Raw genomic sequence first — 24049 nt, forward strand, 5'->3', positions numbered from 1 at the left:
CGCTAATGAAATATTTGACCTATTAATTACATTTTTCTTTTTCAAAACTGATTTACCAATAACTACTATTTAAAGGACTACATAAAACATTAGATAAACAAGAGCCAGTAACTGCTAACACACCACACACACACACACACACACACACACACACACACACATTTCCATAGAATTTGCCAGAAGAGTTTTGTTTCTTTGGTATGCATAAAGTAGGAAAGTTGTTAGCAAAACCTAAAAGTTCTAGTACATCTCAAAAGACAAATATAAGTACTAGTGTGATGGGCAGTGCTTGCAATGAATTCTGTACCTGAACTAGGAGTCATATAAAGATTTTAAACTTCTGCTTGCTTCTTACCTAGTTCTTGTTCAGAGTAAAGAAACAAAAATTGTATAGAATCTGTGGTGAAAAGCATATATTGTAGCAATGCTGGTTTTAAAGTCATCTACTTCCACATGATTACAAAAACGAGTACATCAGCACAGCCCATGTCTTCTGAGCTCACCCCGGTCTTGGTCTCTACTCAGCGTAAGCACTTGAAGCATAATTGTTCTGCACTTACATGCAAATCTGTGACAAGCAATTGTGCAACATTGACTATGATTGCATGACATCTCTGTAACATGCACAAGCATTTGGAAAACCTGACACATAGAAGATAATACAAGTGCTTACTGTATCGACACATATTTTTATTTTATATGTGATGTGCAATATGTATTGTATTACTTTGATACAGGCGAAAGTCATCTTAAAAATAATGAAAACACTTTGAAATTATCAGTCAGAGTATTTTATTTTCATTAAAACAGTCAGAGCAGCTTTTAGTGATCTGATGTAATTAGTGAGTGGGATGAGCTCATTCATCAAAGCTGCAGATAAAAATCGCCAGCGTTGACAGTGGTTACTGCTGATGTTCTTTGTAACTTTAAAAACCAGTTAATAAAGTGATCCCATTTCCTTAATAGTGATAGCAGAAGGGAATGACTACGAATATATTCTGATTCCAGGCAGAGATTCTGGGGAACAAGTTAATATTGTACATATATTTAAAGAAATTAGCTAACCATGCATGGCTGTCCAGTCTTATTCCAACTCGACCTTCCTCCAGATGTACAAGGAATCAGAATGTAGGCAGTTGACACTAAGGAACTACATAGAATGGGACAATTCCAGGTTCCCATATTGACAATGCAGATCAAACAGAGAGAAACAATGCCAAATGCTTAATATTGTTTGTTTAGGAGTTCAGTAGAGTACGCTTCTTCAGAATTAAAATCTCTGATAAAGAAAGGGCTCCAGAGGTGCTAAGAAACAAGTTCTTGGTAAGAGTACATTAGTATGTCTGTGATTGCTTTCATTTTTACCACATAAAAGACTAAGAAATAAAATCTTACAACTAAGAACATCTTTAGTGGCATGAATGTCAGCTAACCATAACCAGCATGAATGTCAGCTAACCATAACCATAGCCATAATCAATAACCCTTTCTCAGCCGACATGGACTCTCTGGGCTTCTCAGCTGGTCCTTTGGCAGGGAACTGCATAGCATTTCACTTGACTATTCTTTCCAGCCTCACATGAAAATGAACAATGTCCTCATTTCTCAGAAGCAGCTTTTCTATTTCCTCTTTCCTCATTCTTTTTGGCCAGTTTAGAGCAGACCCTTTCTGCCGCAGGATACCACATTTGCTCTAGTATTTGCCAATTCAGTCCCATCCTCCACACAAGATAGGGATAAACTTCCTTTTAATGCCAGCTTTGCTTTCTTACTCATGTGCTCCAGAACCGACAACAGACTTTTCTACCGCTCATGGCCTATTACACAAATTTCAAGTGTTCTTTTAGATATGAAATTTTCTTATTGTTTCCTCAATCCATTATGCTATCGTCTATTCTTTCCTGTGGTCTCTATTATTTTATTATGCATTATCTATTTCCTTTTAATCTAACTGTTCTCAACTAATCTTTTGGATATCAAGTTCAAGGCTCAGCATCTCTGAAGAGCTATTAATCATTTTTCATTTCTTAATTCTATTTAGTATTCTCTTCAGTTCTTTTCACATTTCAACTACACAATTTAGCACTAAATATATAAGTAGAATTGGTATTCTATATGTAGATGCATGTGTCACTGCACATTGTGCACACTTACAGAAATGTCTATGCTATTATTATTTCATGTGAATGGGTTTTGGATTTCCAACTAAGCCACAAGTATATTGTATTGTTTTCCTGTGGTAAGATTGATTCTTTTAGCTTGTTCCGCTTGGAATTTGCTCAACCTTATTTTTTTTTTTTCGGCAATATGCATTTTGTGTTTGTCTTATTGGTGTAGAACAAGAAGGTATTGATGGAATATTAGATAATTGTTTGTAACTGTATGAACTTTGAACCTGATTAGTGTCACATGAGTAAAGGACTATGTGCTGCATCTAAGACAGAGGAGAGGCAGGAAAGCAAGTGCTTGAAACTCTCTTTTGCAACGAGAAGAGGCTAACCTAGACTAGGATGCTTTGCCAACAAGGGCAATACAACTGGGAGCTGAACAGGAAATAGATCTTCAGATGACTCACAGCTCAGAGCAGAAACCAGCCCCCATGGTTCAGGAATAGAAACGATTTACCCATGTAAGTCATCAGTACTTTGGAGTTTGTTTTTGTTTCCAAAACACTGGCTAATATAGATTGTAGAAATATGTCTTCCTTGTTTTTCAAAGAAAGAAGATCCAGCTTTTCTATGGTTACTTTATACAGAGCTATGACATAAGTGATGAATGTGTTCTTTGCAGACCCCTACCCTCTGAATTTACTTTGATTCTGCTATTTTACAATTTGAAGAACCACATCTGAGATATATGCTTAGTGCTTGCTGTGTGAACCAACTTTTCTGACCTAGCACATTGTCTTCTAGTGAGTGTCAATTAATAAAGGATACAACTAGTGTCACACAAACAATATCTCCACCTAGAAATAGTGGCCCTCTCTGAAGTCAAAGCTTATCTTGTAAATGAAATGAAATGCTGTGATTCTTTATGATAGAAATTATTAATCGAAAAATATCATCAAACTTCTTTAAACAATTTCCTGTCACAGAAAATTCTGGTTTGAAGCTGGATGTGTTATCTCTATAAGCTTTTCCTTGTGTTCCATGGCAAACATCTCATATACACTTTAATACCAGATGGAGGACTTTCAAAGGTTTTACCATTTGCTTCATAAAATTTTGATGAAAATATCCTACATTTATATCTGCAAATTAGTATTCTAACTTGGTCCCAAAGTACATTTTGTACTTTAATGTTCTTAGAAATAAGCTAATTCCTACAACTCTATGCTGTTCACTTCCTTAAATGTAGAATAGACTGCTTAGTTTCCATCATAATTTGTAAATTATGGAAAGTAAATGAAGTTATATACAACAACACTTTCTTCTTATTTATGGAGAAACAGAACATGTCTTAGACAAGAAACTTCCTGTAAAACAGCCACTTCTAGAACATGCAATGCTTTTTATAACAGGAAAATGTGATGCACCACACATTGTAGCCAAGCACATTTTTAAAGTCTAAATTTCCTTCTTTTTAATTTAGATCAGTTAACAGCCTTACCTTTGAGAAAAGACATCTCGGTAGGGGCTGCCATGCTGCAGTGCAATGCCATACCCCCGGTCAGCAACAGTATTCCCAACCGTGTAGAAGGAGCAGTCTGGGTCATTGATAGCCACATATTCCAATACAGCTGCATCCCACACAAAAGCATAGTTTCCATATTTTACCTGTAAAAATACAGGGAAAGGACAGAATAGGACTTAAGGTTAAAAATTACATAGAGTAATAAATATTACAATAATACGTGCAAAAAATTCATAGGATATGTATTGGTGGTTGAGTAAACTCATATTTGTGTTTCTGTTAGTCTATAGCTCTTTACTTCTAGAAATGTGATGAAGGCAGAATACTATCCATGCTTCTAGAGAAGAGAACATGGCTTATAAGAAGATCCTCGATTTTCAGATGACACGTGGATTGGAAGAAGGCTAAAGGCATGTCTTTGAGCTTGCAGTGAGTCTTGCTATTTAGATTTTTGTTTGAGGAACCCTTAAAATCCATGCTTCTAGAATTATTAAGATATGATGATCCTGTTATGTTACTAGATGGCTAAATTAGGCAACGTCTTTATACTCAGCAAGGCTTTCTTGTGTCCTATGTTTTACATAAAAGCTCACAATTAACATTAAAGAGAAATACTAATACCACTCTATCTGTAAGCTTTACTTTGTCAATTTGTCCTCCTGAGTCCATGTCTTTTAAAATACAGGTCATGGAACTACTAAAATCAGAGCTAAAACAAATCTCTCTTAAATATTTTGTTACCATGTGTCAGAAAATTTTACCTCATACATTATTGTTATGTATTCTCTCCCAAAGAAGTATTCTTCTCTTGAAGGTCATTACAACGAGGAAAACAATTATCCAACATTCTTTATTAATACATGGGAGCATATATTCTAACAGTGTTATTTACAATATATTTTAGTGATTTCTTTTATTCAACAATACCTCATATGTGAGCCCACTGTTATGGTTTGGATCTGGCATGTCTCCCCCCAAAGGACCATGTGTGGAAGGCTGAGGCTGCAGCTGGTGGTGTGGTTGAGAGGTGGATGGATCATGAGAGCCTGGACTTCATCAGTGGATCAGTTCAGTGACAGACTCATAGCTGCATAGACTCTTGGGAGCTGAGCCTAATTCTTGTCAGAAGATTGTCTGCTTGGAAGATATTTCTTGTTCTTGGGCCCTTCCTCTTTGTCTCTGCTTCCTGTCAAAACTAAGGTGAAGTGTTCTCCTACTCTCTATATGTATACACACACACACACACACACACACACACACACACACACCCCAGTTTTCCTCAAGTTATTTGAGAACTTAATGCAATTCAAGGTATATATCCTTCCCTTCCTTCCTTCCTTCCTTCCTTCCTTCCTTCCTTCCTTCCTTCCTTCCTTCCTTGCAGGGTCTCACCATGTAGCTCTGGCTCTCATGGAACTTACTATGTAGTCCAGGATATACTTAAAAACAAACAAACAAACAAACAAACAAACAGACCAGATCCACATGCCTCTGCCTCCTGGGTGTTGGGGAATTAAAGGCATGACCCATCATGTCTGGTACAATTCTAGATCACAATCACCAGGGGATTCATGTATTAGAAATGAAGATATCTCAGAGCCTTCTGAGGCCTGGGGCCTACACTTGCATGGGGGAAAGCATCCAGGTGGACCAGCCTGCCCAGAGTCTGCTAGGGTCCTGGTCCTGCCTCCACCCAAGGAGGAAACCTGCCTTCTGGTGCCCATCCTGTTTCTGCCTCTGTTGACAGTAGGAGATACACTTGGGCATGTTTCCAGCCTGTCTTCCTGGGCCCTATTTTGAACCTCCTGAGGCCTGGTGCCTGTGAACACATGGTTGGCGGGGGTGTGGCAGTCCAGACAGATTGGTCTGCCCAGAGTCTGCCAGCACCCTGGTCCCTCCTCGGCACAAGAAGGGAGTTGGCCTTCAAGTACCCTGCTGGGATCCTCCCGAGGACTGGGGACTGTGCACAGGGTAACTCTTCCCAGGAGACCAGCCCATCTGAGGTCTGCCAACACAGTAGTCCCACCTTCACCCACAGGAGGAGAGCCATGGGAGTACTGGGCCTGCTTGTGCCCACTGGAAAAGAACCTTGGTCCCGTACTTACCAGGAGAGGGAGAGACCCCACTGGTGTGTATTGGAAGAAGGGGTGGGCAGATGACAGTTTAAGAACACAGTCAACAATAGAAAGATCAATATGACATCCCCAGAATCTAGGGACTCCATACCACCAAGACCTGAATACACCAACACAGACAAAGCATAAGAGAACAACCCTAAAACAATTCATGAAGATGATAGAGACCCTAAAAGAAGAAATGAAAAAATTCTTTAAAGAAATGGAAGAAAAAACAAACCAAAAAAAATATGCAACAAATCAACAAATCTCTTAAGGAAAGCAAGGAAAGCCAAGAAAAGACAATCAAACAGATGAAAGAAACAATTCAAACAGTCTGTGACCTGGAACTGAAATAGAGACAATAAAGAAAACACAAACTGAGGGAATGCTGGAAATAGAAAAATTGGGTAAATGATCAGGAACTACAGATGCAAGCATAACCAACAGAATACAAGAGACGGAAGCGAGAATCTCAGACATTGACGCCTAGGAGAAGTAGATCCATCAACCAAAGAAAATCTTAAGTGTAACAAATCCCTAACACAAAATATCCAGGAAATATGGGACACCATGAAAAAGCTAAATCAAGAATAATAGGTATAGAAAAAGGTAAAGAAACCCAACTAAAAGGTGCTGAATATATATTCAACAAAATTATAGAAGAAAACTTTCCCAACTTAAAGAAAGACATGCCAGTGAAAACACAAGAAGCTTACAGAACACCAAACAGTGTGGACCACAAAAAGTCCCCTTACCACATAATTACCAAAACACCAAATGTATAGAATAAAGAAAGAATATTAAGAGCAATAAAGGAAAAAGGCCAAGTAACATAAAAGACAAACCTATCAGGATTATACCTGTCTTCTCCATGGAAACTCTCAAGGCCAGAAGGTCCTGGATATATATTCTAGCAACAGTATGAGGCCACGGATGCCAACCCAGACTACTATACCCAGCAAAGCTTTCAATTACTGTAGATGGAGAAACCAAGATATTCTATGACAAAATTAGATTTAAACAATTCTTATTGACTAATCCAGCCATAAAACATTCTGGAAGGGAAACTCCAACCCAAGGAAGTCAACTACACCCACAAAAACATAGGCAATAGATAATCCCACTTTACCAACAGCCAAAAGAAAAATGGGAGGAAGTCCACACATAATACCACCACCACCAAATAAAAAACAAGCAAAAAGTAACAATCAATGGTCATTAATATCCCCCAATAGTAATGGTCTTAACTTGCCTACAAAAAGACACAGGTTAACAGAATGGATATGAAGACAGAATCCATCCTTCTTCTGCATACAAGAAACATACCTCAACTTCAAAGACAGATGTTACCTCAGATTTAAGAGTGGAAAAAGATTTTCCAATCAAATGGAGCCAAGAAATAAGCAGGTGTAGCAATCATAATATCTAACAAATTAGACTTTAAACTAAAATCAATCAAAAGAGATGAAGAAGGTAATTTCTTATACATCACATGAGAAATCCATTAAGATGAAGTCTCAATTCTGAACATCTGTACCCCAAATACAAAGGCACCTACATTTGTAAAAGAAACATTACTAAAACTCAAATCACACATAAAACCTCACACTCTTATGGTGGCAGATTTCACTACCCTACTCTCAACACTAGACAGGTTCACCAGAGAGAAACTTAACAAAGAAACAAAGGAACTAACAGAAGTTATGATCCAATTGTGTTTAACAGACATTTATAGAACATTCCATCCAAACAAAAGAATATAACTTCTTCTCAGCGCCACATGGAACCTACACGTGGAACCTTCTCTAAAATTGACCATATACTTGTTAATATAATAAACCTCAATAGGTACAAAAAATTGGAAAAACACCCTCTATCTTATCAGACTGCCATGCTCTAAAGTTAGAATTCAACAACAAAACAAATTGCAGAAACCCTACAAAAACATGGAAATTGAATAATCAATTGCACTATTCCTGGGTCAATGAAGAAATAAAGAAATTAAAGACTTCTTAGAATTCAATGAGAAGGAAGACAACATACCCAAACTTATGTGATACTTTGAAAGCAGTACTAAGAGAAAAGTTTATAGTACTAAGTGCCCATATGAAGGAGCTAGAGAATAGCCAATTTAGACAATTAACAGCACAACTGAAAGCTCTAGAACAAAATGAAGCAAACTCACCCAGGAGGAGTAGACACCAGGAAATAATCAAATTGAGGGCTGAAATCAATAAATTAGAAACTAGGAAAACAATACAAAGAATCAATGTAACATAGAGTTGATTCTTCGAGAAAATCAACAAGATAGACAAACCTTTATCAAAACTAGCCAAAAGGTAGAGAAAGAAAAATGCAAATTAACAAGATGAGAAATGAAAAGGAGGGCATAACAATGGACACTGAGGAAATCCAGAGAGTCTTCAGGCCATACTTTGAAAACTTGTATTCCACAAAATTCGAAAATTCAACAAAATGGACAGTTTTCTGGATAGGTATCACTTACCAAAATTAAATCAAGAACAGATAAGCAATTTAAATAGACTTATAACTGCTAATGGAATAGAAGCAGTCATCAAAAGTTTCCCAACCAAGAAAAGCCCAGGGCCAGATAGCTTCAGTGCAGATTCTCCCAGAAATTCAAACATCTAAAGCCAATACTCTTTATTTAAAGAGTTCCACAGAATAGAAGCAGAAGGGTCATTAACAAACTCATTTTTATGAGGCTACAATTACCTTAGTACACATGGCACACAAAGACACAACTAAGGAAGAGAATTACAGACCAATATCCCTCATTAACTTTGATGCAAAAATACTCAATAAAATACTGGCAAATCAAATCCAAGAACACATCAGAGAAATCATCCACCATGACCAAGTAAGCTTCATCCCCGGCAATTCCGGGATGGTTCAACATATAAAATCCATCAGTGTAATCCACCATATAAACAAACTGAAAAAGAAAAACCACATGGTCATTTCACTGATGCTGAAAAGCTTTTGACAAAATTCAACACCCCTTCATGAAAAAAGGTCTTGGAGAGATCAGGGATAACAGGAATATACCTAAACATAATAAAAACAATTTACAGCAAACCGCTATTGGTGGGAGTGAAAACTTGTCCAAAAACTTTGGCAGTTCCTTAGGAAAATAGGAATCAGTCTACCTCGAGATTCAGTAATTCCATTCATAGGTATATACGCAAAAGATGCACTTTCATACAACAAGGACATCTGCTTAACTATGTTCATAGCTGCATTATTTGTAATAGCTAGAACATTGAAGCAACCTAGATGCCCCTCAACTGAAGAATGGATGGAGAAAATATGCTACACAATGGAATACTGAAACTCACAGGGAAATAGATGGAACTAGAAGAAACAATCCTGAGTGAGGTAACCCATTCATAAAAAGAGGAACATGGTATGTACTCAATCATATTAGGATTTTAGATATAGAGCAAAGTAGTACCAGCGTGCAATTCACACCACCAGAAAAGCTAGGAAACAAGGAGGACCCTAAGAGAGAGACATACATGGTACCCTGGAGAAGGGGAAAAGGACACAATCTTCTGATCAAATTGGGAACATGGAGGGAGGGAAGAGGGAGTTAGGAGAAAGAGAAGGGGAGAAGAGGAAGGGGAGGTGGGCATGAGGGACCAGGAAGATTGAGACAGGGAAAGAATAGAAGAGATGCCATAATAGAGTCATTATAGATTTAAGGAGAAATCTGGTACTAGGGAAATGCCCAGAGATCTACAAAGGTGAATCCAACTAACAATATACACAATAGTGGAGAGGCTACCTTTAATGCCCTTCCACAGTAATGAGATTGATGACTACCTTATATGCCATCCTAGCGCCTTCATCTAGTAGGTGATGGAAGCAGAATCAGACACCCATAGCTAAACACTAGCCGAACTCCTGAAATCCAGTTTCAGAGACGGAGGAGTGATGAGCAAAGGAGTCAAGACCAGGCTGGAAAAATCTGTAGAAACAGCTGACCTGAACAAGGGGGAGCTCATGGACCCCAGTCTGATAGCTGGGAAACCAGCATAGTACCAACTCAGATTCCCTGAATGTGGTGTTAGTTAGGAGGACTGGGCAGTCTATGGGGCCTCTGGTAGTGGATCTGTATTTATCCCTAGTATAGGAATGGACTTTGGGAGCCCATTCCACATAGAGGGATATTCTTTCAGCCTAGACACAAGGGGGAGGGCTTGGGCCCTGCTCCAAATGATATGACAGACTTTGAGGACTCCCCATGGAAGGCCTCACCCTCCCAGAGGAGCAGAATAGGGATGGATGTGGGTTGGTGTGGGGATCAGGGCAGGACAGGAGGGTGGGGGAAGTTGTATTGATATGTAAAACAATCTTGTTTCAAATTTAAATAAAATTATATAAAAATGAAATGAAGATACAAAATCAAATCACAAATTTACTACATTAAATATTGTAAGCTCAAAACCTGGAAGCATGCATTTTAGGAACCCTGACAGAATATGCATGACATTCTTCGATGTTTCTGTTGCTTCTGATGAAGCATTAGTGTAAGGAATGCTGGTAAAGTGTAAGAAAAGTTACCATGAAGAGAATCCCACAGTGGCGATGTAGGAGAAATATTTGGCTAAGTTTCTCCTGTATAGAATCATATGTCTGCAAAAATTATTTTATAGTGTTTTTTTTCTGATCCTTTGTACCAGACATCAAATGTCTGGTCTACTTCCAGATTCCTCTGTTTAAGTCTATATTTTTTAAGATATATCAGTGACATTGAAACTTTCTCTGGGAACTTATTTTGATTTGTTCTCTTCTGTGTCAATAGCTGCTATGGCTTTTAGGACCCTTCCTGGCTTCTTTAGAATGATCCTCCTTGGTTGGGCACACCCTTCCTTGCTAACTAGAACAGGGTTCTAGTGCCATTGGTACCACTTTGTGAGCTGTGGCATTGAACATCAATGTATGGCAATATTATCATTGCCATTACATATGCTATTACTAGCAATTTAATGTTAGGAAGCTTTATGAATAAAATTTTAAAGAGAACTAGTAAGATAGTGTGATGATACCCTGTAGCCCACACCAACAAAGCAATTTTAAAAATGTTCTTGGTTACTAGGTGAGGGCTAGATGGTAGATAAGTTAGTCATCAATCTAATTATCAGGAAAGGGCATTTAAGGAAGCCTCATCTAGTAGCTGATGGAAACAGAAGAAGACACCCACAGCTAAACACTGAGCTGACCTGGAATCCAGATGTAGAGAGGGAGAAGTAATAATAAAATGGGGACAAGACCAGGCTACAGAAACTCACAGAGACAGCTGACCTGAATAAGGGGGAGCTCATGGACCCCAAACTGATAGCTGGGAATCCAGCATTGGACAGACTCAGACTCCCTGAGTTAGAAGGTCTGGGTAGTCTAAGGGACCTCTGACAGTGGAACCAGGATGTATCCCTTGTGCGCAAAAGGACTTTGGGAGTACATTCTCCATAGAGGGATACTCCCTTAACCTAGAGGCAGGAGGGAGGGCCTAGTCCTTACTCCAAATGACTTGACAGATTTTGTTGATCCCTTCTGGAAGTTATCACCCTCTCTGTGGAGTAGGGGGTGGTGGTGGAATGTGAGGGTGGTCGGCGGGCATGGGAGGGAGGGAGAATGAGAGGTAGAGAGGAAGAGGGAACTAGGATCTATGCGTAAAATAAGAAAAGTAAATAAAATAAAAAATATTCTACAAAAAAATGTTCTTGGCGTTTTTCATTGTCTAAAGCAAGCAACCACTGTTGCTTTAAACTGTCAAATGCAAACTATTGAGAAACTACTCATCAGCAAAAGCTACAGTCATCCTTCAAGAGAGAAAACGATGTCCAATCCTTGTGAATAGGTGGTGGATATTTCAGGAAATTTCAACCAGCTTTTGTTCTCGAGGTCATTTCACATTAGCAGCCAAACTGAATGGCACTGATTTATTTACCAGTGTGAGGATTCATTCTGGGTTAAGCAAACGGCAAAAGTGCATCTGAGTGCTTCCTCTTCATATTTCCCTGACCACATTTTTATACATTTTCTAATACTGCAAGTGTGATAATGGTGAGCAAGACCACAAGGTGATATCTACTGCCACTGTTCTCCATGTGTGGGTACCAAAGTAGAGCTATTAAGATGCTGTGGAACACTATTGGAGAAGAGTAACCATCAGTACCTGCTATCTGTGAACTATGATAATGACTGGGCTGGCAGTATGTGCCCATTTGCACATAGTGATGTGAATGTTTTGGGGATAACCAACTATTTTCTGATTGGAACTAAGGTCTTCTCCATGAGATGGAACTCATTCTCAGAACTGTTATTGGGGCAGAGAACTTGTGATCTTTGGCCCTAGGGGATAATGTAATACTATTCTTTTTGTCAAATGAACATAGTTTAAAAGAGACTTTAAATGACTTATTGCTGTACCCATATAGCCGTGCATCTTACACTCATTATCAGAGAAGCTTCTTGAAGTAGTGGGCAAGTGATAGACTCCCCACTCCCAACTGGTTGATGTACAGACAAAACAGAGACTATGCCATACTCAGCCCTGATCGGATGTAGCCATTTTCCCAAGGCTGAGGAAAGTTGGTGGAATAAGTGGTGGGAAAGACAATCTAAGAGCCAGAGAGTGGGATGCTTCAAGAAAACCATCTCCCTGGACCCAACAGAAGGTTGGGTCACAGCAATTATGGCAACATGCACGAGACTAGCAGAAGCTCAAGTCAGACAAAGTCCTTGCATGGAGGCAGGTGGATGGGCACAAAATCCTACCATTTGCTGAAGAGCCTTTGGCATTTGATAGCTTCTGCAAGAGAGAAAGTCATCTTTCTTCAATGATGCGACCCCTGGTAGGTGACAACAGTCCAGGGAAAGCCATCCTGCTAAGAGTAACTGGGGCAGAAACTGACTTGATGGAGATCGAAGAAATTTCTTAGGTGGGTAGGGAGGATATAGGGGGAGTCATGAATATGATAAATACATTGTATGTAATCTTTGAATAAATATGTGGGGCAGACCTCAGAGTAATTATCAGAATAAGTTGCATGCAAAAATTAGTTTCAAAAAAATAAAAATGTAACAAAAAAGTATTTAAAAACAGGTACTGTTGGAACTGGTGGACATTGGTATCTATGGATGTTCAGGACATAGGTCTTCATGTATGTTCCTGAGGTACAATAAGAATGGGTTAACTCTCCAAGAGGTCTTGATAGATTCCTATACTATAGCCACAGGATTGCCTTAGGTTCAGTTTAAAGACTCCCTTGAAATGTGTGCTGAAAGTTTTTCTGTATCTTCTAAGATTATGAAGGTGAATTTCTGAGGGCGATGTAAGTCTTGAGCCCCTTTCTTTAACCTGTTTACCCCTGGGCCACTGACACAAGCCACACAATTGCTGTACCATACTGTGTTGTCATGGGCACAGCTTCTGTTTAAAGTGGTTTAAACAGAAAGGATAGTAATTTTCATGGAAAGGAATTGGGATAGCTTGCTCAGATATTCTGATAACCGAAATAGTTGTACAAAAATTCAAATATTTAAGTTCCATATCTATGTACCCAACTGATTAAACACAGATTCTCTGTGGAGAACACCTCTTGTTCATGCACACTCTACTAAGCTAATCATTGTTTTGCAAGATTCTTTCTGTCAGATGAGGAAATGTAAACTTTCAGTGTTACTTTCTCAAATATTTGCATTTCTGGCCCAGCAAAGGGAAAAATGGAAAAGTGTATTTTAACACTTACGCTCCTCACCATGCAGGGGATGATGACATATTTCTTTCCCCCTGTGGATTCCCTTTGTGTTGTTGCTCTGCACCTATTCCAAAGTTCCCATCATGAGATAATTAAGAATGCACTTGGTGGTACCCTCCATATTGATCATGGAAGCCCACACTACAAGCATATACATTTACCATCTACCATTCCACCAAACTTACTAAGAATTGAGAGATCAATATTCATTCTTACATAAAACTTTAGTAAATTTTTGTGGGTCCACTTCAAAACCTAAAGTCATAGATCATAGCAATTGTAATCTTTTCTTTTGTTAAGAAAAATCACTGGGAACAGTTTTAGAAAGATGGCATTAAAACCAAAACAGTAAGATAAGATTTTTTTTTCCTTATTGACAGCATCCAGTGTTTTTTTTTTTTTTTTTTACAAGAACAGATATCATGTAAAAGACATGTTTAGATTTACAAAATGCCCTTTCCTGTGAATTTCTTTGCTATTTCCAACACTTTGAGACAGTTGATTCTATGGCACGTAAGTCACAGGTTCGGGGATCCAGCTTTGTCCAGCTGTACCAGTCATCAGTGACCAGTTCGGAACTCAAGCTCAAAGACAAGTGCTATAGTCCTTCCCCAATATTAAAGACATAATTTCATGGAGACTTTGTCCATAGGAAAGCAAATGCAGGTTAGACACAGTAATCTTCACCTTTAAGGTACAGATCATTAGATGCAAAAAAATAACATTTATGTAAATATGTAGTTTGTGGCACAAATAATCATAAAGAATGCCACAGTTTCTCTGATGCTCTGTAATCACACCAGCAAGATAAAAGAACTGAGAATTTGCAAGAAGAAAATGTTGGTGTTTCTTGAAATCATGGGGACAGATGACTGTTGGCTTTCTGTGACTGCAAAACCCTAAGGCTTGCTGATTCTGTGACCGTTTTTGATTCTCAAGATTGAAATGAAAAAAATGTTTAGCAGTTTCACTAAGCCTGAGAATGGAAATCTTTAAAATGAAAAGATCTGAGAACAAGTCAGCAAAATCTTGCACACCAAACTTCATTATAGTTTTAACTAATGGCCAGCTGTGGATGAAGTGATGAGGTGAGTGTGAGTTACAGGCACAGAGAGCTATGAATAACCCAGAATCGATCTATAATAGTCCTTTAATTCACTGCCTATAAACTTCCTCAAGATGAGTTGGCCTTAATATTTATTATGTGTGGACTCAAGTGTCGGCCTCTTCCATAACAGTCAAATTGATAATTTAAAAACATTCATCACTTTTGAACTTACGCAGCACAGTAAATCATGGTCCAATCTTCATTTGAGTGTTTAGGATGCACACACACACACACACACACACACACACACTTATTCAGATAAAGGTAAGATTTTGTTTATTGCTGCTTCAACTACAGGTCTACCATATTTTTGTATGCCTTTTGTTGCAATTTCAATTTGTGCTTTGGGAAAGTCATTCAAGTTTCATAAATAAGATATGAAAATATTTAAAATAAGTCATCAACTTTTTAAGAATGTCTTTTTGTTAACACACACAAACATGTATTAGATAATAAATGCACTAAATTAAGAAATGACTGTTGCTAAAATGTACACAACTCACTTTCTGAAATGAAGGACAAACAAATGACTCTCAGTATGATGGAAAGACAGTAGATGGGAACAAATACAGAGATTTGTACAAATACAGCCAGATATACAAAGAGAGGGACCTTGGAGCATTCATCACTAAAAGGGTTATGTCCATCAAATTCATCTTCTCGGGGCTCAGAGAGAAGAGGCACAAAGAGTATAAGAGCCAGAGAGAAGGAAGGACATCACAAAAATGTATAAAAGAACCAGAGATATTTGGAGATGACCATACTTGTTCAATTGCATTTGAAGAAACCAACTCACTGTTCTTATGGTGTATTAATGTATTCATGAAAGATGAACCTTAACTACCCCATGATTGCTTCCTAACTTCTTCATCTGATCCTGCTTCCCATACAGTGATGATCAACCATCAATAAATTGTGGTGGTGACATTAGCAAATGGCAACCATGTGATCAGATAAATTTATTGCCAATGCTGGTTTGGCTTCTTGGCTGGAGCAAATAAGCCCAAAGGAATGAATGTAATTGATCAGACTTGGAGACAGCTAAACTTTACTCTGAATGATCTGTAAAGGGATTTGCCATGGTCATCTGTTTTGTCTTCAGAATAGTTGTGTGTATGTGTGTGTGTGTGTGTGTGATAATTGACTTAAATTTTTATTTTTGCATGTGAATCCCTTTAGTGATATATTAGTTTTTTATGAGAAGGGAATATTTTATGAATATTTAGTTTTTGTTTGTTTGTTTAAAGATTTATTTCATTTACTTATGCATGTGTATATTGTCTGTGTGATTTTATGTGCACATGCCTCTGTACACACATGGAAGTAAGTAGGAGATGTCTCAGTCTGGGGAGCTAGAGTTATAGACATTTGTGGGCTTCCCAGCTTATCATTTGAGTGCTACATAGCAAATGCTCGTAAAAACTCTTCTCAGCCCCCAGAAAAGGTCTATGTTAATCTAAATATATATATATATATATATATATATATATATATATATATATATATATATCCAGGGCTCCTTTATAAAGAAGTAGTGAAAATTAGTTGTCTTTAATGGAATCTTACCATGTATACAAAGCACTCTTAAGAGCAGGCCCCATAGCCAGAAAGTGGTGGCCTTTAATCCTAGCACTTGGGAGGCAAAGGGTAGAGTGATCTTTAGGTTTGAGATTAGCGTGGTCTACAGAGTGAGTTCCAGGAAAACTAGGGCTACACAGAGAAACCATTTCTTGAAAAACAAAACAAAACAAACAAAAAGAGCGGGCCCCCATGTCCAGCAATAGATGGCCAACTTAAAGTGAACTCAATGGTATTTTTGACTCATAATAGTTTGTTTGGGCTTCTTCTTCCCTTTCCTCCTCCTCCTTCTTCTCCTCCCCTTTCTTCCTTCCATTCCTTTTTATTCCTCCTCTTCTCATTCTTTTCTCATTCTTTCCCAACAGGTCTTTTGTTTATATATTTTATAGTTTTTGATCTTTCAGATTTTAGGGGATTTCTGTGTATGCCAATGTGTGTTTCTATGTCTCTGTGTTTTGTGCTTTTCCTTTGGTCCTTTGTCTTTTTGTCCATAAGTTTGTTGTTATTTTATATTAGTTTGTTCTTTTTTTTTTTAAGATTCCTGTTTGTTTTATAATGAGGGAAACAAAAAAGGATATGGACTTGGGTAGTCAGGAAGGTGTGGAAGATCTGGGTGGAGCGGGGGGGGGGTCAGGAAATCCATAATCAGAATATATTATATGGAAAATAAACTTAACAAATAAAGAAATGATGAATATCCTTGTTTATTAATTCTCAGTGCTCTGCAACTGAAATCATGTGCATTACTATAAATAATAGCTAAAATGCTTATGAGTATTACTGTCTGTTAGGATTCTAAACCTGCACAATTTTTGGAAATGCCTTTGAAGTTTTGTTCAGTGACATACTTGAAGTTGTGGATCCAGGGTTGGCCCCTAAAAAAATATTTCTAAAGAAATTGTTCTGAGATGGCTGCATATTTTGAAATGAAAGAGTTTATGGATTTACGAAGAAAGACTTCCTTCTTACTATTCACATTGGAACGTTAGTTAAAACAGAAAACAATCATCACATCATTCCTGAAATACAGTATGTTGCATTCAGACTTTTAAATATAAACATTTAATTATAAAATCTCTCCAATTGTAGTGCATATAATCTTAAAAACACAGTTTGTTTTCTGAAATCTTACGCTAATAGATTATTTAGACTTCTAGTCATTATTTCTATTTAATATTACAGCTTTGTATTTAGAATAAAACAAAAATAGCATGGCTCACTATGTATAGAATCTTATCCTTTGAGATCCATTCCTTTCTGTAACCAATCTCCACATGAATTATGAATAACATTGTGTATAAATTTAAAAAGAGAGAAGGAAGTCACAAAAGTGGAGAGCAATAAAGAGAAATGTTACTGAAACAAAGCTGTAAAATTATACAGATGAACTGTGGGCTAGAAAGTATATGCCACTAATGTTTGCCATTGGATGTGTTTAATGCCCATTTATTCCCCTTTTCACAAGTTTATATTTATGAGCCTTAGAAATACCTATAGAGCTGGATGGTGGTGACACATGCCTTTAACCCCAGAATTTGGGAGGCTGATGTAGGCAGATCTTTACAAGTTCAAGTCTAGCCTGGATTACATAATGAATTCCAGGACAGACAGCGCTTCATAGTGAGACCCTGTCTAGGAACAAACAAGCAAACAAAAATGCCTACCAATATTATCCACAAATACAGGCTAAAAAAAAGATTAAATATACTATCTTATCATCAGGTATAAAAAATATTGTTATACTTTATATTATATAAGGATATATGGATATATAATTATATCATCGTAAATGTTTTTGATGTACATTATTTATGCAAATATAAATTATAGAAAGTCTGTTTTTAGTCACATTATTTATTATTGTAATTAATATGAATTAGTAATGTCCAATAATCTCATTCTTGGTTGTCTAAAAACATTTTAAACAAAGATAAATAATAAAGAATAATGTACCATTTCAAATGTATATTTAAATGATTTATGTTAAAGTCAACACACACACACACACACACACACTTATTATACATTTTTGGAATGGGCTTTTGTCTGAAACAGCTATGCTCTGAATTTCTTCCCTAAAAGTTAGTCAATGTGTTAACAATGGTTATTGGCATAATTGACAGGAGTTAAGAAATGAAATCTCTTTCGTTCATTTCCTTTATCTTCTTAGTGTTGGAGACTGAGCCTAGAGCCTCATGCCTATTAGACAAGTACAGCATTACTGAGCTGCACTGTTGGTCCTGAGCTTCATGTATGTTAGACAAGCACACCATTACTGAGATCTGTTGATCCAGAGCTTTATGTATGTTAGCTAATCACATTATTACTCACTTTGAGCTACATTCTTGCCCCTTGAATTCATTTTTAAAAACTTAGAGCAGTGCTTTATAATGAGATTAAACAGTTAAAATAAAAGATCCCTATTAAAAGAAAAGCTGGGATAGTGTATATAGAATATTTATGAAATGAATTTTATACAAACTGTGAAATCCAGCAATTATATACACAAAGTTATACTATTTACATAGTTGAAAAATTATTTCTCTGATAATACATGCCAGTTAGTAAATGACTGACATATTTTATAATTTAGTGGAAAAAAAGTGAATATTGTTAAGTTAAAAAAATAGATGTGAAAGGAAGATAGCTAAAGCATCTGAAGAGGCAAGTCAAAATGGAATAGGTCCACATGCCCTAAACGCATTGAAAAACACTCACACAAAATAGTGGCTGTGTCAGCACCAAATAAAATGACAGTAGGCCACTGTTTTAGATCTATTGGTCTGACCTTTAGTGTCTATTGCTGGTGGGAGGCATGGGAAATGCATCCTCTCACATTGCTTGTGGAAAATTGTTATACTTGTTTTTTTTCCCCCCTAAAAGCTACATCTATTCAAATTAAAAAATTTACACTACTGACTCTTTGGCCCAGTGATTCTATTCCCAGGGTTGTATCCCAGAGGAGGGAAAAGTCAGATTAATGCAGAGGGTACTCAGTGTGTCACTGTTTATTTACTGTGGCACTAAATTGGATGCAGTGGTAATGATCTTTGCTCAAGGGATGATGATGCACCATGAAACATGGTGGGACCTTTAAAAGAATTTGTTCATGCCATGGCAGTCTGTTATTTATTTACAGAGTGAGGAAAAGTAAGGCACAGAAATTATTCATAGTATAATCTTATTTTAAAAGCATCAGTAACTCCTAATTATATAAAAGCATGAGTATATGCTACATGCTACTTTATTATTAGAAACACTTAGAGAAAAATATGAAATACTACTATGTGTCCTATTTTTAGTGTAGAGGACCGAGTCCTGTGGAAAGGAAGAGAAAAATGGGAGAAAGCTACACAGGGAGCTAAAAGTATTATGGGCTAAATGCCATGAGTAGTTACATTTACACACATAAGAACGTTATGTGTGTATGGAAATACATGAATACAGACAATTTTGGAGTAAAAAAAATTAGTCAAAAAAAATCACAAGTTTTAGGGGTAAATTTACTAATAAGAATACCCCAGTATCTTTTGTTGTATGCTTAGAGTTTTGCTTTGAGTTTGCTGTTGCTGTTGCGTGAGGGTCTCACTTGTTAAGGCTCCCTGTTTCAGTCTCTAGAGTGCTAGGATTGCACGTGAGTCACCCTGCCCAGAAATTTCACTTTGTAATTACACTGTAAAATAGATGACACACACTTTACCTTTCATAAACGTAATTTGATTTTACTTTTAACTGGATTCACTTTCTACATCGATATCATTTACCTTTATTTTGCAATTCCTTAAGTGGCTGTTCCTTATTTTTTTGCTTTTGAATATCTGTTTTCTTCTTTGGGCTTTTATGCTCACAGTTTTCTCTGATTCAATCTCGGGTACCCACTTTGTAACACGTACTAAATCTCTACTCAGCTCAAGTGTGACTTCTCCGTGGAAGCTTCTTCTTGGCCTGGGGCTGTGTTCATGTCTCTCCTGCACGATCCTGTGACTTTTGTTTCATGGCACTTGAACACTATATTAACACTTTATCCTATCACCTCTTTCGCTCTGCAGAACATCCCATAACTGCAAATGACTGGCGTGCTTGGACTGATTCCCTTTTCCCTGCCCCATCCCATTACCTCTCCAGTGAATTACTTCATTTCCTTGAACTCTGTTAATTCAATGATCTCTATCCAAAAACCTCAAACACTGGAAACAATTAAGTACAGATAAGTAATATCCCAATGTCATGATAGATCATTGAGTAAACATACAGTATTGGTTGTTGCCATCTCTGAAGCATCACAGATTTAGAAGTTTCTCGTGTGATGTAGGTGTACCCCAGATAGCACACAGCTCAGTAAAATGTTTTGAAATGTTCCCAGTGTTTTGTATTGATGCTATGGGATACTCACCATTTTAAAGGTGGGTAATGTGGCTGCGAAAACAAAAAAGTTAATGGTATTTCTGATGGTTAGTATTAGTTGTTGACTTGACACAATCTAGAACCGAGGAGTTAGACCTTTGGATTTGGATTTGGGGGGATTATCTTGATTGGGATAAAAGAGTTGGGAAAACCCACCCATTGTAGGTGATAGCATTCCGTGGCTGGGATTCTGGAGTTTATGAGAACAGAAAAGGAACTGAGCATCAGCAGGCCTTTCTTTGCAAGATGACCAGCTGCTTCACGCTCCTACTGCCCGCTCCTACTGCCATGACCCCCCCTCTAGGATGGGCTGCACTATGAACTAAACTAAGTCTTCCTCCCTGGAGTTGTTTTGTCAGGGTATTTATCAAATCAACCAAAAGGAAATTAAGAAAGCCTTTTAAATCTCCATCACTTAAATTTAAAGTCACATAAACCTAGTAGCTACCGTATTGGACATATCAAATTAGAAGGTGTATGCTTTTTATCTGAGAAAAGACATTGTAGAACAGAGTCTATATGCCTGAATTTCCAGCAGTCTCATTTTAAGTAGGCATAATTATACACAATCACACTAAGAGCACTTGGAGCATAGAATTTTTTTTTTCTAGAATAACTACATAGATGCAACTGAGCTGAATGGGTTGCTGTGGACAGAGTATCTACAGCAGGATGAGTTAAAGGAAAATTCAGTATCTGACTACTGCTCCATCCTGAAAAGCAGATCCTGTGAAGAAATAATCTTCTGTAAACACCAAATGAGAAGATTTTCTTCTAAAATGAAGTGAAAGGTTAATATATCAGCTATGGCATTAGGAATTGGTGTGTTGATAAGCCTTCTTGCTATGACAATTTTGAAGTGGCTGAGTTTGGTATTTCCCAATTGCTAAATTGCTGTGGTTTGGAAACAGGACATGTCAAGAAAATAATAGTTCATAGTCATAGTTACATATTACACAAGAACTGGAGTTATAGGAAGTTTTGAGTTGCCTGATATGATGCTAAAACAGAACTTGGGTCCTCTGCAACAGAAATAAATACTCAACACCTGGGACATCATTCTAGCCCTTGTTTAACTTTAAAATCTATATGTGCTTGGAAATGTACATTCTAAATCCTGAAAGATCACAACTGCCAACTTGGATTATTATACCTAGCATAAACACACACACACACACACACACACACACGCACACGCACACGCACACGCACACGCACACGCACACACACACACACACACACACACACACACACACACACACACACAAACACACACACACATACCACGCCTGAAAAAAAATGTAAGTCCATGCAAGGTAAAAAGAGATTAAAGACATTTATGCCCCAGAAAGATCTCCATAATGAGCTTGAAGAAATACTTCAGATTGAAGAGAAAGATAAATACATCTAATGAGGACAAATAAGCACATATGACAATTAATCTAAAGATATCTGAGAAAGGCCACAACATCAACAAAGGGAATTAATACACATCTGCCAATGATAATTCTGAATACCTGTGATCTACATGTCACAGGCTAGCAGACTGGATTATAAAAGAAGATCATCTTTATGCTGCCTCCAGAGAAACTCACCAACCACACCAACCACAAAAGGCACCACCTTAGAGTTAAAAGATAAAGAGGTAGATCAAAGAGAAAAACAAAGAAACAAATAGGTATGACTATTCTAATATCTTACAATAAAAACTTGAAACCAAAACCAGTCAGAAGATACTTGAAGTCATCTAAAAAACAATCCATCAGGAGACTATTATAGTTCACCTTTGCTGGGCCTAGCTCCTGGCCTGATGCCTTCAAATACGTTTGTTCAAATGCACTATTTGTAGCACAATTTACCTCTTCCTTTCTCCACTCTTCCCATTACCTGCTGCTACCTCAACATGCATATGCCTAGCTTCAAACTTAAAGCCCATGAAATGACATAATGATGCATCTCAAGAATTGTGAAAAACAAGAACAAATCAAACCTAAATTCTACAAGCTTTAAGTCTTCCATTTTTGATAATTAACATAAGAAAAGGGATAATAAAATTGATTTTTCTGCTTAACTATAGCAATTTTAATTGTGGGCTATAAGTTACAGTGATTTAAATTGTATTTCCTCGACAGTGGTATTAATACATTTTAATTACATGTATTTTATTTATATGTTCCTGTTTACTATATAGTTCTTTAAACACTTTATTTTTTAAATTTTTCATTTTATATACCAAACCCTAGTCTCCTCCCTTCCCAAACTCCCACCCCCCCTCCCCATCCCCACCCTCTATCTTCTCCTAAAGGGGGTAAGGCTTTCCTTGGGGAGTCAACAAAGTCTCGCATATCAAGTTGAGGCAGGACCCAGCCCTTCCTTCCTGTATCATGGCTGAACAATGTATCCCACCATAGGGAGTAGGCTCCAAAAAGCCAGTTTATGCCTCTGGGATAGGTCCTGTTGCCACTGCCAGAGTCCCCTCCCCCAACGAATCAAGTCCAAGTCACAAAACTGTCAACCACATTCAGAGGGTCTAGTGTGGTCCCATGCAGGTTCCCCAGCTGTGAGCCCTTAGTTTGTGAGCTCCCAGTAGCTTTAATCAGCTCACAGAACCTACATCCAGTAACTGATGGAAGCAGATGCAGGGACCCACAGCCAAGCACTGGGTTGAGCTCCTGGATTCAGTAGAAGAGAGATGGGATCATTTGAACAAGGCTGTGGTGAAGACCATGATAGGGAAAACATTTTGCTTATTTTTAATTACATAAATTTTAATTTCTTTTAGTATTTCTTTATCTATTGAGAGGAAAATTCTTTGTAACATATGCATATATATTTATATGTACAACAAATATTTCCTCCCATTGGGTGGCTTGCCTTTTCAGTTGTATTAGTTTCTTTGAAAAGCAGAATTATTTTAGCTTTGTAGACCTCAATGTGCCATGTTTGTCCTTGATTAAAGATGTTGAATTTGTGAAGAAGTTTTTAATTCCACAAATTCTCCCAGAATTTCATTGTAATCTTCCATTTCCCACCCATCTAACTTGTCAGGATTCAAATTCAAATATCCTCTAAGCAGCAGTAATTTATGACCAATTGTGGCTCTCCAGTCATCCCTCTCCAGCACTGCCTGGCTTTGTATGATATGCACACAGCTCAGGATGATGCAGACATTTGAAAACATCTTGAAAGCATCATTGGATTTCTTACCACTCTATTTCTCCACTTTGTATATTTTTATAGTTTTCAGTTGCTCTGGCAGCCTGCATTTCATTCTGTGGTACCACAAGCTGACACACCTCAACTCTGTTCTGCAGGGATGCTGCCTTGAGCTGGCTATGGACTTGGGCAGCAGCTCAGTGGAGAAGGCATTCCGGGTGAGTTCTTGCCCAGTTCTATCAGTCATATCCATTTGCTGCAGTCTT

General features: G+C 37.6%; 1 protein-coding gene across 1 annotated transcript in view; it reads right to left on the minus strand.

Annotated features, from left to right (window-relative positions):
• Grid2 (glutamate ionotropic receptor delta type subunit 2) overlaps positions 1–24049 on the minus strand; it is a 1241117-nt gene that overhangs the window by 113721 nt on the left and 1103347 nt on the right. The window contains exon 14 of the mRNA XM_051202902.1: positions 3610–3776. Coding sequence (XP_051058859.1) covers positions 3610–3776 — 167 coding nt within the window. The remainder of the gene's footprint in view (positions 1–3609; positions 3777–24049) is intronic.

Source organism: Phodopus roborovskii, unplaced genomic scaffold, assembly GCF_943737965.1.
Source record: "Phodopus roborovskii unplaced genomic scaffold, PHOROB, whole genome shotgun sequence".
In the NCBI taxonomy this organism is placed as follows: domain Eukaryota; kingdom Metazoa; phylum Chordata; class Mammalia; order Rodentia; family Cricetidae; genus Phodopus; species Phodopus roborovskii.